The sequence below is a fragment of the Saimiri boliviensis genome, chromosome 11 (assembly GCF_048565385.1).
Source record: "Saimiri boliviensis isolate mSaiBol1 chromosome 11, mSaiBol1.pri, whole genome shotgun sequence".
Classification (NCBI taxonomy): domain Eukaryota; kingdom Metazoa; phylum Chordata; class Mammalia; order Primates; family Cebidae; genus Saimiri; species Saimiri boliviensis.
The window spans coordinates 22,689,667-22,704,422 of NC_133459.1; the positions used below are offsets into that span (position 1 = coordinate 22,689,667).

The following is a 14,756-nucleotide window of genomic DNA, read 5'->3' on the forward strand; positions in this document are numbered from 1 at the left end:
TCTCTCTGTCTGCCTGGGAAACACTGAAATTGACACTTCTCTGAGTGAAGCTGAGGAGAAGGCTGTAAATCAGCCAGAGGAGCCTGGAAGTACTCTTTTGGCGTGAGGAAGAGATGGCTGCTGGAGGGAGGTGAACACCACGAGGAGAGATGGCATCTAGCCTGCGCCCCGCCTAGCAGCAGCTCCAGCTCCTGAGCCAGGCCCGGCACGATGAGCCGCTAGACCACCATGGACGGAGCCCACAGCGCAGCCCTGCAGCTGCAGCAGCTGCCTCCCACAAGCAGCGCCAGCGCCGTGAGTGAGGCCTCCTTCTCCTACAAGGCAAGGGCTTTTGTTGGGTTTGGGAATTTGTATTTTTCTAACAAGAAAGTTACGCAGTGCTCTGCACTGGCTTATGGGGTCTGCATGCCTGTCACTGGCAGAAACAGGCAGGCCCTTCACACAGACAAGGGAATGTGTATTCCAGAGAAAAGAGAGGCTCATTGAAATACATAAAAATAAGGAGGCAGAGGCTGGGCGCAGTGGTTCTCACCTGTAATCCCAGTTCTTTGGGAAGCTGAGGCAGGTGGACCTCCTGAGGTCAGGAGTTTGAGAGCAGCCTGACCAACATGGAGAAACCTCATCTCTATGAAAAATGCAAAATTAGCCAGGCATGGTGGTGCATTCCTGTAATCCCAGCTACTCGGGAAGCTGAGGCAGGAGAATCACTTGAACCTGGGAGGCCGAGGTTGCAGTGAGCCAAGATCACGCCATTGCACTTCAGCCTGGGCAACAAGAGCGAAACTCCATTCCTAAATAAATAAATAAATAAGAAGGCAGAGAACCACCATAAAAGGTAGGGAATAAAAGGAATGCATTCCCACTTAGATTTGATTTTTTAAAAATCATGTACTCTGGGCTGGGTGTGGTGGCTCATGCCTGTAATCTCAGCACGTTGGAAGGCCAAGGTAGGAGCATCTTTTGAGGCCAGAAGTTTGTAACCAGCCTGGGCAATGTAGCGAGACCCTGTCTGTACAAAAAATTTGAAAATTTGCCAGGTGTGCTGGCATGCATCTGTAGTCCTAACTATTTAGGAGGCTGAGACGAGAGGGTGGCTTGTACCTAAGAGTAGTTTGAAGGTACTGTGAGCTATGATTATACCACTGCACTCTAGCCTGGGTGACAGAGCAAGACCCTGTTGCTAAGAAAAAAAAACCCAAATATGTGTGTGTGTGTGTGTGTGTGTGTGTGTGTGTGTGTGTGTATCACCTACTCCATTACTTGGAAATAATTTTCATTAATATTTCAGTGTATCTCCTTGTTTTTTTCTAGTAATTTGGGGTCACATTGCACATAAAGTTTTGTGTCTTGGTTATTTAGCTTGACCTTACTTGTGGAATATTTCCCCATGTCATTGAGTAGTGACTGAAAGCATACTTTTTGAATGATTGCCCAGCAATCTGTTGAGCTAATCTGTGTCAAAATGTGCTCCACAGATCCTCTATTGCTGGATATTCAGGTTGCTTCTAATCTGGAGTGGCCGTATGAACCTTCGGGAGGGTTAATCTCTGTGCTGATCTCTGATTCTTTCCTTAGATGTAGTCATATAGGTACAATGAATAGTCAAAGGGAATGAACCTTTTTTAAAAAGAGGGTTTTAACGTCAAATTTAAATGTTTCTAAACACCAATCAATGCAGCATCTGATGACTTGGATTTATTGAAAATTATTTTTTTAAAGATCAGGGAGGCCGGGCATGGTGGCTCACACCTGTAACCTCAGCACTTTGGGAAGCCAAAATGGGTGGATGGCTTGACCTCAGGAGTTCGAGACCAGCCTGGGCAAACATGGTGAAACCCTGTCTCTACCAAAAATACAAAAAATTAACCAGGCATGGTAGTGCACACCTGTGGTCCTAGCTACTCGGGAGGCTGAGTGGGGAGGATCACTTGAGCCCAGGAGGCAGAGGTTGCAATGAGTCAAGATCACACCACTAGACTCCCGCCTGGGTGACAGAGTAAGACCCCCATCTCAAAAAAAGAAAAGAAAAAAAGAAAAAGAAAAAAAAAGATTAGAGACTGCTAATACCCTAGAGCTAAAGGAGACGCTAGAGATCATCTCATCAAGCCTCTCATTTTATGGATTGGGACAGTAAGGCTGGGAGGTGAGAAGTGACATACTTCAGATCCTATAGCAAGTTGAGAGGCAGAGCTAGAACTGTTGTTAATTTCAGATAATCATGATGAACTGAATAACAATGACTAGTATTTATTGAGCATGTATTCTATCCCAGGTACTGTGCTGAGTTGGTCACATGCCTTTCCTTGGGTAATCTTCACACTAGCACTATACATTAGATCCAGCTTTCCTCCTCTGTAACATGGGGATCATAATAGTAACTGCCTCCTGGTGGTGGTGAGGACGAAATGAATTTATTCATGTGAAGCAGCACTTAGGCAAAGACCCACACATCATGGCCAATGCTTGTCAAGGGCTAGCTGTTACCATCTTTATCCCCACTTTAGTACAAGGAAAATGAGACACAGAGAGGTGCTATAATGGTCCTGACTGGCACAGCTAGTAAGTTGTGCAACCAGAATTTAAGCCCAGGTCAGACCGGCTGCAGAACCCATGCTCCTAACTGCAGCGCTGCTCCACCTCTCTGGCGTCCTGACTCCTGCCACCACCACACCCCAGCGTACCCAAGGAAGGGACTCTGCAGATCATTGAAGGGCTTTTGTCATTTTAATTCCATCTGACCAGCCAGGTGGAATATATATGGAAATTATGAACCTTTGTCTGGAATTAGACTCATTCTAGAGGCGAAGAGTGACTGACATTCTCAGCAGACTCTGCTTCACCAAGCAGTCAGTTTCAGAGCTAAGACGGCGTGATTGTTTCAGCATTGGCATCTCGCTCCTTGATCTTCTTTCTGTGAAAGCTTGTTGTTTCCTCTTCCTATGTGGCTGCTATATTCATCTAGGGCTCTGTTGGGCAGAGTAACAGACTGAGGACTGGGAGACCTGAGTTCTTGGCCCAGCTCTGTCATACCTGGCTATGTGATCTTGGGCAAGTGTCATCCCTTCTCTGCGCCTCAGTTTCAGTCTCTGTAAAATGAAGAGGCAGAGTTCATAGACGGTCTCCAGTCCTGCCTAACCACCTGACATACCTGGGGAGCTCAAGAATATGCAGATTTCTAGGCCTCAGACTCATCTCTCTCTGCCTTCACCCTTTCACCCCCTCAACTCTACTCCCCTGCAAATTGTGGTTTTGCATAGCTAAGCTAGAAGCCCAGAACGTGCATTTTGCAAAACCTCTTCAGGTGAATCAATCAGCCAGGTGTGGGAATTTCTGGACCGCATGATCTACTAAGCTCCTTCCTACACCTACGCCAGCTCCATCATCCTGAGAAATCGAGATCTCAGGCCACCACGTCTTACTCAGCACTGATATTCAAAGTCAGCAAAACATTCTTCTCAAGTAGGCAGTGACACTGTTCCCCTCCTTGGAGGTGTCCACTTGCTTGGTTTCAAGTCAGAAAATACTTTTCCTGACTAGCCTTTTTATTGAAGTAGGGTATACATACAGAAAAATATACAAATGATAAGTTCTAGATGTTAAATTTTAACGAAGAGCGTGCATATGTATTATTGACACCCAAAATCAAGAAATGGAAGATTACTAGTACCCAAAAGTCCCTTTGTGCCCCCTGCTAGACACTTCCTTCCCCTCAGGGGTAATCACCCTCTCTTTAAGTCAGAAAACACATTGACAATGGCACAGTCCTGACTTCAGAGGAAATTCAGGAGCTACCGGCCAGCCTGAGTGAATACCACCAGGGCCTTACATATTGAAGGTGCTGAGTACATTCGTTCTGTGAAGGAACCAGAACATTCCATTCTGCTTTTGGTATTCAGAGTCTAAACCACTTCTAATGTAATGATAGAAGCTGTTCTCTTGAGTTATGGAGATGATGGAGTGACAGCATGGATGGCTAAGACCATTGAAGAAGATTTTTGTTATTTACGTTTCCTGAAAGAAGGAGGCACATCGTGCGGTGGAGGGCCCCACGGGACGCGCCAAGGTCAGTTGGTCAGAGGCGGAGGGCATGTGGGGAAAGCTTAGATCAGAGCCTTTGTTGTGTTTTCTGTGGGAAAGGCATGGCAGGACAGGGAGAACAGTTTAAGACTGGCTGATTTGAAGAACTGTGGGTTGTCTGGTACATAGCCCTGGGCTGATGTAGAGCAGGGGAAATATTGACCTGGGTGGGAGAGTTTAATAAAGGAGATGGTTGCAGCTCTGGATTGGTTAGTTAGCCTATGAAAGGCATGCTCCTTAGAATATAAAAAATCAGTTAATACAATGGACCCTGTGAGGAATGGATGCCAAATGAACAAATATAAGAATCTAAGAAAACTCAGAGCACTCTCCCTGATGAGATTTCTAGTCAGTTTCCATTTTAATCTCAAATACAATTCAGTTGCCTAGTATGGAGTATCTTCATGCCGGAGCAAAGATGAATAGGTCAAGGTGGCTCTACCAAGGAAGTTTGAATTGAGGTGAGGGGCAGGCAGGATTGTGATGATGGGTTGAGCTGACTGAAGTACTGGGTGGGGTAAAGATGACCTGGGTCCAAATCCCCACTCTCTTCCTTCTTAGCTAAGTGACCTTGGGTGTATGATGCGTCCCCACAGACCTCCTGTCACCTCATCTGAAGAATGCTGGTTTTCATTCTTCCCTCCCAACGGGTGTGTGGATCAATGAAAAAGCACCTAACCCAGTGTCTGCCCACATACTAGGCATGCAGGAAGCATGTGACTTGGAAATGCCACAGGGTTTCCAAGAGGAAGGTACACAGTACACAAAGTAGAGGGGAAGGTGTGGTTAATTCTGTTTTGGGGGTGGGAGCGGGGTTTTAAGGGAAAGCTGTCTCCTTTCTCCATTTTGTTAAGACTAATTTGATTGCAAGGAGTAAAACCCCATTTCAGAGAAGCTGAGTCAAAAACGGAAATTTTTATAAGCCTACAGGGTAGCTCATGAAATCCAATGGCAAGGAAGACAGTGGGACTTGGAAGGTGCTAGAACTCATACCTCCCCTTCAAAAGAAGGAAAACCTGAGTGGCCAGCTTGGGTAAGGTGTCTACCTGGTCCAGTCAGTGATGGCCAGGGAGTGCCACCCACCTGATGCCACCTGGCAAACATGGTTTCTGAGGCTCTACTATTGTAGGGAGGTCTCAGGAATGTGGTCATATGGACTGGGCAGGCTGCCCCCAACACATCTGTTACCTTTGGAAGGAGGAATATATTGAGAGACTCTTAAGTCCAGTTTGATGGGTGGGATGAAGTTAGGAACAAGCTGTTTGCCTTTGAGTTGCAGCCCTGCCCATCAGGGTATAAATATTGATTGTCGGGGAGGGCACTCTGCTACAGGGAGCCCCCAAGGCTGAGCTGCCCAGGAAGCAGCTCCCAGCAGGACGTTGATACTGTAGAAGTTTGACTTCAGCCGGAAAAGTCAGGCCTCAATTCTTCTGTTGAGTGAGTAGACATTTCCTCTGAGCACCTACTTTCTCCAGCTCGTGCTGGGTGGCACAGGAGCTATATAAATCAAGCTTGTCCAACCCACAGCCCAGGATGGCTTTGAATGCAGCCCAACACAAATTCTTAAACTTTCTTAAAACGTTATGAGATTTTTTTTTAGCTCATCTGCAGCTGTCATTAGTGTTAGAGTATTTTATGTGTTACCCAAAATAATTCTTTTTCTTCCAATGTGGCCCAGGGAAGCCAAAAGCTTGGACACCCCCATATAGATAATCGAGACAGATCTTCCCTGGTTACAGTCTAGGAGGGAGGTGGGGAAGATACATTTTCACAAGTGTCTACCCCTCTAGACTGAAGTCGACACAAAAATAGAGATACAACAGACTGTTAGTAGCATGGCCTTTGGAATCAGAGACTTGGCTTCAAATCCTGGCCCTATTACCTTCTTATTTTTTTAGGAGACAGAGTCTCCTGTGTGGCCCAGGCTGAGTGCACAGTGATTATAACTCTCTGCACGAGCTCTGTTACTTTCTAGCATTATAACTTGAGGAAAATCATGTAACCCCTCTGTAGGTAAGTTTTACATCCATCCTACAGGATAGTTATGAGAATACGTGAATTTACAGAGAGCAAACTGAAGCTGCCTTGTACCACTCTCTGCTTCTGCCTTTGGGAATCCTACCCAGCCTTCCAGCACAAGTATCACCTTTTCCGTGAAGCCTTTGTCAGTCTTCCTGGCAATAAAATATAGGTCCTTGAGCCACACTTTCATAGCCAATTAACAGTAACTACTGTAATCGTCGTAACAAGAGCAGCTTACATTATTTACTTACAGGACAGGAACTGATCCTGTCTAATCCTCATAAAAGCCCTCAGGAGATTGATACCCCATTTTACCTGTAAAGAAACTGGCACAGAGAGGTTAATTAACTTGCCCATGGCCATAGTCAGTGGGTAATGTAGCTGGGGTGAGTAGCTTTGCCCTCACCTCACTTCTTTTGCCGGTAACACTCCCCATTCAGAGACTGAAGTGGGAGTAGAGCGACCATAGTCCTGGTTTGTGCCTCATGCCTGTGTATGTTAATGAGCCCCCTTTCAGTCTCAGAGTCTCCCTATTTTTTTTTTTTTTTTTTTTTTTTTTTTGAGATACAGTTTTACTCTATCGCCTAGGCTGGAGTGCAGTGGCGTGATCTTGGCTCACTGCAAACTCTACCTCCCGGATTCAAGCGATTCTCATGCCTCAGCCTCCCGAGTAGCTGGGATTACAGGCGTGTGCCACCATGCCCAGCATATTTTTGTATTATTAGTAGAGACAGGGTTTCACCATGTTGACCAGGCTAGTCTTGAACTCCTGACCTCAAGTGATCCGAGGAGTTTCCATATTTGGAAGATTTATGGTTACTCTAAATATAAGGCTCCTGGTAGTTGGGAGGCCTTACTTCCTTACCTATAAAATACTGGGACCAGAGTGGTGTGGGGACACCCTGACAGTTGCTCATTCTGTGACTTTGGCTGAGTCCGGGGCTTTTTTGGGTAACAGATCTCCACTGGGAACAGCCCCTGAGATAATCTGCCTGCCGTCTCCCCTCCCTTCCACCTCAATCGACACTGTTGATTCTACTCTGACTTGTCAACTCCAAGAAACAGTTGGGAACCTGATTGGGTGTTGACTCCAAAGAATCAACCTGATCTGGCTGGGCCCAGCCTGGGGCCACCCGAAACATATATATTATATTGTGGTTCTCAGCCCTGCCTCTCTTCTGGGAACCATGTGTTCTGGGTTAACCCGTACATGTGTACTTGGGAACGTTCCACCACTAAAATAACTCCAGTGAAGACATACAGGGTGATTCCTCAGCAAAAAGATGAGCAGAATAGGTTGAGAAGGCTGCCATCGGGGTCTAGAGGTGGAAGCTGGCCAGTCACTACCCCTTCCCTCCCTGCAGCAGAACTGGACACCCGCATTTATGGTTTCCGAGCCCAAGGTCTGGAGGAAGAGCTTGCTGGCAGGAGTCATTCTTGCCTCCCGATTGCCCTGTGCCAGGCACTGCAGGGCGCCTCATAGGTGTGTGCACAAACCATGTAACCCTGGGCTGGTGGCAACTTCTTGGCCTGTCTTTGAACGCTCATAAAATTGGACTTGTCATCACTTCACAAAGGTTTGGGGGCATAATTAATGTTGATGAAGCCCTTTGAAATGCTTAGGTGGAGTTATAGTATGGTATTGCTAATCACAGCTGTCTGTAACTGGTTATTACATGTGGACATTCATATGTTTATGGAAATGGCTTGTAAAAGAAGCCTCAGCCATTTGTGTCCTTAGTGGAAATGCAGCACTTATAAGGTTATTTTTTTCCTAATTGACTTTACCACCTTTGAAGGACACTTCATAGAACACAATGGAGACAGTCTGGAGGAGTAATTAGCATCAAGAGGCTGGAAGTCAGGCTTAGATGCTAAAAACAGGACGCGTAGTAACACCCATCTCATAGTGTTGTTTGTGGCCCTAAGAGGAGGGTGTGCAGAAAGGGCTTAGTGCACCATGTGCTCCATCAATACTAGCCTTTTTTTTTTTTTTTTTAATCATAGTAACTATCGGGGATCAGAAAACTGTACCTTAAAAAGAAAGCCTCAGAAGCAAAAGTTTCTCTCTGACCTTCTGCCCTCCTTTCTCTGGCCCCTCTTCTCCACCAGGCTAGTCATAGAAACTACAATCCCTCTTTCCCAAGACAGGTCATAGAAACCAGAACCCCCGCAGGCACTGATGTGGCTCGTGTTTGTAATCCCAGAACTTTGGAAGGCTGAGGGCAGGTGAATAACTTGAGCCTAGGAGTTTGAGACCAGCCAGGGCAACATGATGATATACCGTCTCTGCTAAAAATACAAAAATTAGCTGGGTGTAATGGCATGCACCTGTAGTCTCAGCTACTCAGGAGGCTGAGGTGGGAGTATGGCTTGATCACCAGAGATGGAGGTTGCAGTGAGCTGAGATTGCGTCACTGCTTTCCAGCCTGGGTGACAGAGTGAGACCTTGAGAGAGAGAGAGAGAAAGAGAGAGAGAGCGCGCAGAACCTCTTTTCCCCAAAGCCAGCTATAAAACCTAAAATATTACTCTAATTTTCTCCCCACTTTTTGTTATAAAAATTGGCTATAAGGAAATTAGCAGACCTACCTTGTCTGATTGTAGGTCAGAAGACCCCCATTCAGAGAGGGTCCTGCCTCATATAAGGAATGAAGGAATGCTGCAAGGAGACAGGCTGAGAAGAATCTGGACAGACAGGCCTCACTGGGTTCCCCACTCAGTCGAACAGCATTAGATCCCTTTGTCCAACCCTATTTCTGCACAGCCGTCCATACTTTGTTGAACCTAAGCCTAAAAATGACAGTTTCTCCTGTGTCTTTGGGTCTTCACTCTGAAGGCTCCCATGTCATGTAAAATGTTGATCAAATAAATTTGTACACCTTTTCTCTTATTAATCTGCCTTTCGTCAGTTGATTTTCAGTGAACCTTCCGAGGGCGGAAGTCCTCCCTTGGCCCCTACGTAACATTTTAGCCTCCAATGTTTTTGCTGCCTAGACGAGTTCACCCTTGTAAGGTTTACAGTTTTACTTCTGGGTCCCACCCTTCCCTGCCCCACTCCCTGACTTGTCTCTGTGGCCACAGTGGCTTCCCTCTGCCTTTCCTCAGCTCTGCATTTCCACTGGTGGCGGGTTATTAACACACGCTCAGGCCAACACCTTCACAGAATCAATCCTCGTGGATTTAGTCAACCACTCATCCAAGGCCATCTCATCTTGGTCTCTTGGGGTAAAATAAAATAGCGGCTACCAGTTATAGGTGGAACCATACGAAACTACCATCTTTATGCATCAAAAATGATTGAATATCAGCTGGGCATGGTGGCGCATGCCTGTAATCCCAGCGCTTTGGGAGGCTGAGGTGGGAGGATCACCTGAGGTCAGGAGTTCGAGAACAGCCTGGCCAACATGGTGAAACCCCGTCTCTACTAAAAATACAAAAAATCAGTCGGGTGCGGTGGCACACACCTGTAATCCCAGCTACTCAGGAGGCCAAGGTGGGAGAATGGTTTGAACCTGGAAGTCGGAGGTTGCAGTGAGCCGAGATCATACCACTGCACTCCAGCCTGGGCAACAGAGTGAGACCCTGTCTCAAACAAACAAACAAAAAAAGGTTGAATATGGTCAGTTTCATAGGGTTCACCCTAATTCTAAATACTGAGGTGAGTGCTTTCTCCAGATTGTCTCAAGAAGTCCCCACTATAGCACTGGGAAGCAGGCACTGTCTCAAATAACTAGCAGAAGAAACCTAGCCATAGAGAAGCAAATCTTGGCAGGCTGCTCTTGAACCTGCAACTGTGTGACCCCTTAGGATCTCTGAGCAGCCCTCGTGGGGGTCTCAGGTTTCTGCACAACTCCTAGGGCCTGTTTCCAGGTCTCCTTAGTCTTCCATAAAAGTAACAAAGCACCTGTGCAGTGTCCTTGGAACCAAACCAGAGTCCTTTTGTCTGCTGCATACCCAAAGGCAGTTCCTGTGGAATAGCTGCCAGCCAACTCTCTGTAACAGTCGCTCCTCATTAGCAGAGGATGACTGAATCACCGGGCTCCAGCTGCCATGCTGCCTGATCCATGCCTCTCAAGGAGGCTGATGAAGTCCTTGCTTTGTATTCTCCATAAGGGCCACGTTTAATGCAGAGCTTTCTCCGAGGCCCTCAAACTTGACCCTCTAAAGAAACACCACATATTTCTTTTCTTTTCTTTTCTTTTCTTTTTTTTTTGAGATGGAGTTTCGCTCTTGCTACCCAGGCTGGAGTGCAATGGCGCAATCTCAGCTCACCACAACCTCCGCCTCCTGGGTTCAAGCAATTCCCCTGCCTCAGCCTCCTGAGTAGCTGGGACTATAGGTGTGCGCCACCATGCCCAGCTAATTTTTGTATTTTGTGTTTTTGTAGAGATGGGGTTTCACCATGTTGACCAGGATGATCTCGATCTCTTGACCTCCTGATCCACCCACCTCAGCCTCCCAAAGTGCTGGGATAATAGGCCTGAGCCACCGCGCCCGGCCGAAACACCACATATTTCATCACTTGTTCTTTTTGTTTTTTTTGACATAGAGTCTCACTCTGTGGCCCAGTACAGTGGCATGACACACATTCTTTTTTTTGTTTTGTTTTTTTAATTTTTAACCTATGTGGGTACACAATAGGTGTATATATTTACAGAGTACATGAAACATTGATATAAGCATACAGTGCGTAATAATTACATCATGGAGAATGGGGGGAAATGTATCTTTTAACACTTGAAAGCTTTGGGAACTCCTAGCATACTTCCATTAAAAGGAAAACTTTGGACGAATTACATTTACCAGAGTTATTTGAGCAAATAATGTTTCATGAATCAAGCAGTTATACAGAACCAGAAGAGGTTAAGAGAGCTCCGCATTAGTGGCCTGAGCGGCAGGCTTCTGTAGGCTGAGTGCAGAAGCAAAGCAAAGAAATGGCTTGACTGACTACAGATAGGTGCTTGCCTTATTTGGGTCTGATTGGAGGAAAGTCCCCAGAGGTTAGCTGATGCTTTCTGATTGGTTACGCTTAAGTTTCATGTTACTGGTTACATTGCAATTCAGTTTGCTTACACAGGAACCCAAAGCCCTATAGCTGACTCAGCCTGATGGCCTCCCAGTTAAATATTTTTCATACTTCTCTATAAGAAAAGATGTAGAATAGGTAATCAAATTTCATTTATTAGAATTTCCTTGGATATAAGGGTCATAAGTATTGATTCAGTCAGAAAAGTTTTTTATTATTGGTATAATCGACTAAAAGCAGTATGAAGTTTTACAATGATTATTAAGCAAAAAATAACATTGTATTAGAAATGAATATCTGAATGAGAAGAATGGGGGTTTCTTTAAATATTAATTTCTGTATTCAAGATAAATATTACTGATTGCTAGAATGAGGTAGAGTTTAGCATCAATTCTATTGCAAGTTTTGTTTTCCATAGCCAAAGTGCTAAGAACTTCATTCACATTAGTATAAATACCTTGAATGGAAGGAATGTAGGTATAGCAGTATCACTAAATTCTTTTTTTTGAGACAGAGTCTCACTCTTGTTGCCCAGGCTGGAGTGCAATGGCACAATCTTGGCCCACTGCAACCTCCACTTCCTGGGTTCAAGTGATTCTCCTGCCTCAGCCTCCCAAGTAGCTGGGATTACAAGCGTCCACCATCATGCCCATCTAACTTTTGTATTTTTAGTAGAGACAGAGTTTCACCATGCTAGCCAGGCTGGTCTAGAACTCCTGACCTCAAGTGATCCACCTGCCTCAGCCTCCCAAAGTGCTGGCATTACAGGCATGAGCCACTGTGCCCGGCTCCAGTATCACTAAATTCTTTGAACTCCTCCCAACTTATGTGCTAAAAATCACATCATAATAAACTATTTTCATCAGCTAACAATATGATTAGAGCCACCTTCATTTTTGTTCAGAGCAAAGTACTGGACACCCTAATTTACAACAAGATTTGTTTTTCTTTCATAGTTTCTGTGAAGTTTACCAAAAGGGCATTATCAATTATGCCTCTAACTATTTTCACCTGAAGGCACCTTGTGTTAACCTGATATATCTAGAAAGAGTCAGGGAAATGGAAATGTTATTTTTACTATACCTTTGCTTATGCTGTACTTTAATGCACATATATTTGTACATTTATTATGTGGTATAGTATATAAGTATTTGTAGATATATTTCAAGTATAAATGATTTTATTTTATAACAGGCTTTGAATATATTTTGTCAAAACTTAGAGCAGCAAATTTGACTTGTTCAATCCATGTAACAGATCTGGAATATAACCTAATTAACAAAGCTAGTCCTTATTGTCCAAACATTAGTCAAACCAGACTCTGGCTTAGAAATATTCCAGTAAGGGCGAAACTCTAACATCCCAGTGTCATGCCTAAACAGGAATATGGATGACAGAGAGAAGAAAAGTCATTCTTGGAATGGGTGTTATGGTATCTTGACGATCACTAAAGAAGCCTGGCAAACAAAATTTCAGAATTCCCCTTGGTTTCCTGGTGGTTTTACAACCTGACAATGTACCGGAGTAAGGTAAATGAAGGACAAGCCTTCTTTGATCAAATGGGAAAAAGCTGCTGTGAAAGGTGAAATAAGAAAGCAGAACATATGAAAAGCTAACAAAGAACATAGAACATGAAGATAAGTGATCAAGTCCCTATGACTGTCAGTATCGCCCTGTGGAAGAAAGTCTGTGGCCCCAATCTAAAGAAGATGGCCTTCTAGTCCCTGCAACGCTGATTTCTATTTTAATTATTTTTTATTTTATGACCTCTGAGTGTTCAAGTGAAATGATTTCTCTTTTAGAAACATAGTCCTAATAACGTCACTCAGAGCCTCCCTGTCATCTCCAAGCCTGGGTCCAAGGTCTTGGAATGGGCTTCTCTGGCTTCTCTCTCTCTTCCCTGGACCCCTGCCTTACCGCTCAGTTCCCCGATCCCATTTTTCCCTGAGTCTTTCCCCTTACACCAGCCATCTTTCTCTTCCTCAAAAGTACTATGCTGGTTCTCACCTCAGGAGCTTCCTACAGGTTCTGGAATGGCTTTCTCCGCCCCAGCCCCACCATTCCAGGTCTTCAGGTCTCCCTTCAGAAATCATTCTTCAGAGATGTCTTCCTTGAGCATCCCACGACACACACACTAGATCAGGTTCCTGTCATGTAGAGTACCCTGTGCCTCTCCTATGTAGCCCTAACCACAATGCGATCACTTCAATGTATATTATGTGAGGACAAGAGCAGGGCGTGGCACAAACTGGGCACTGAATGAATACATGGCTAGAGTGCCATTCCTCCCTTCTCTGCACTTCTGTTGTTCTTGTGCCCATCTCTAATAGATTATAATATTTTCAAGGTCTGTATTCTGCACTAGCCTGGGAGTCACTAGGTCAAGAACCAATTCCCCAGCTCCTAATAACAGCAACTTTATATATTACGTAGTTTGACATAATAGTTATGAACTTGGGCTCTGGTGTCAGACTACCTGTGTTCCCATCCTCCTTCAGCCACTTCCTAGCTATCTCTTACCCTCTGTGCCTCTGCTTCCTCAATATAAAATTAGATGATAATAGTACCTGCCTTATAAAGTTGTTATGAGGATTAAATGAGTTAACATATTTGAAATACTTAGAGTAATACTTGGCACATAGTAAGTGGTTGATAAATGTTACTGTTTGTCATTATCATTGTCATCATCATCTCTAATCGTCACAGGCCTAGTCTGTCAGTTTCCAAAGGCTGAGCTCTCTCTAGTAAACTCCCACTGGCATGTGCCTAACACACAGGAGGTTCTCACAATGTCCTATTGTTGAATGATGGATGATTCTATGATAGCTAATATTTGTTGAAGTCTCTGAGAATTCCCATAGTAAAGAAATCTATATCCATGAACTCTGACTTGTGCTAGGAACTGTGCTTTGTTATTTCCATGGGTTTATCTTGTTTCATTCTTGCAGCCACCTTGAGGAGGAAGTACTCTTAATCACTCCATTTTACAGTTGAGGAAACAAATGCCCAAAGATATGTCCAAGTCACAGCGTCATGAAGGACAGAGGCTGGATTCAAAGGTGATGTCTGCCTGCCTCTAGAGCCTAACCGCTGAATAACGACACTTCACACATTGATAGTGCTGGAACAGTTCCTTAGGATTATGATGTCTTCTGAGTTTCCACAAAATACTGTACTTTGTAGGTTGCCTTCTGCAGTCCTCTTCAGTCCACAAATATTGTTTGAGGGGGTTGGGTATGCTCTGCCTCAGGACCAGTGCCATGTGAAGGTTGGAAGACGCCAGGCATGCAAAAAAAAAAAAAAAAAAAAAAAAAAAAAAAAAAAAATTTAGGCTGGAAGTCTGAGAGCCTAAATTTTAGTTATGCCCCTTCCATACTGCCTTTGTGACATAATATTGAGCCAAGTAGTTCAGGTCTTGGGCCCAGAGTAAATTCCACCTTTGACATTCCACCTGTTTCTCAGCATTCTCTCAATTATTGCCATTCATTTGTGCTTAGATTAAGTCATTTATTCAAGAAACATAAACTGAGTTCCTTCCATTGATTGGGAAAGAAAAGAGAGATATGGAGACTCCAATTAGAGGAATGCAGAATTCTGTCCACCCATATCAGATGATTAAGTTTTAAAAGG

The 14,756-nt window shown here is 44.6% G+C and overlaps 1 protein-coding gene across 2 annotated transcripts in view; it reads left to right on the forward strand.

The window, feature by feature from the left end:
• The first annotated feature begins 204 nt into the window (after positions 1-204).
• The window catches only part of LOC101034871 (NIPA-like protein 3), a 52,628-nt gene continuing 38,076 nt past the window's right edge, over positions 205-14,756 (forward strand). The window contains exon 1 of one of the 2 annotated variants that reach the window (XM_074380291.1): positions 205-294. In XM_074380291.1, the coding sequence (XP_074236392.1) occupies positions 229-294 (66 nt within the window). In that variant the 5' untranslated portion in view covers positions 205-228. Of the gene's footprint in view, positions 322-14,756 lie in introns of both variants that reach the window. The other variant, XM_010345438.3, reaches the window with a different exon arrangement.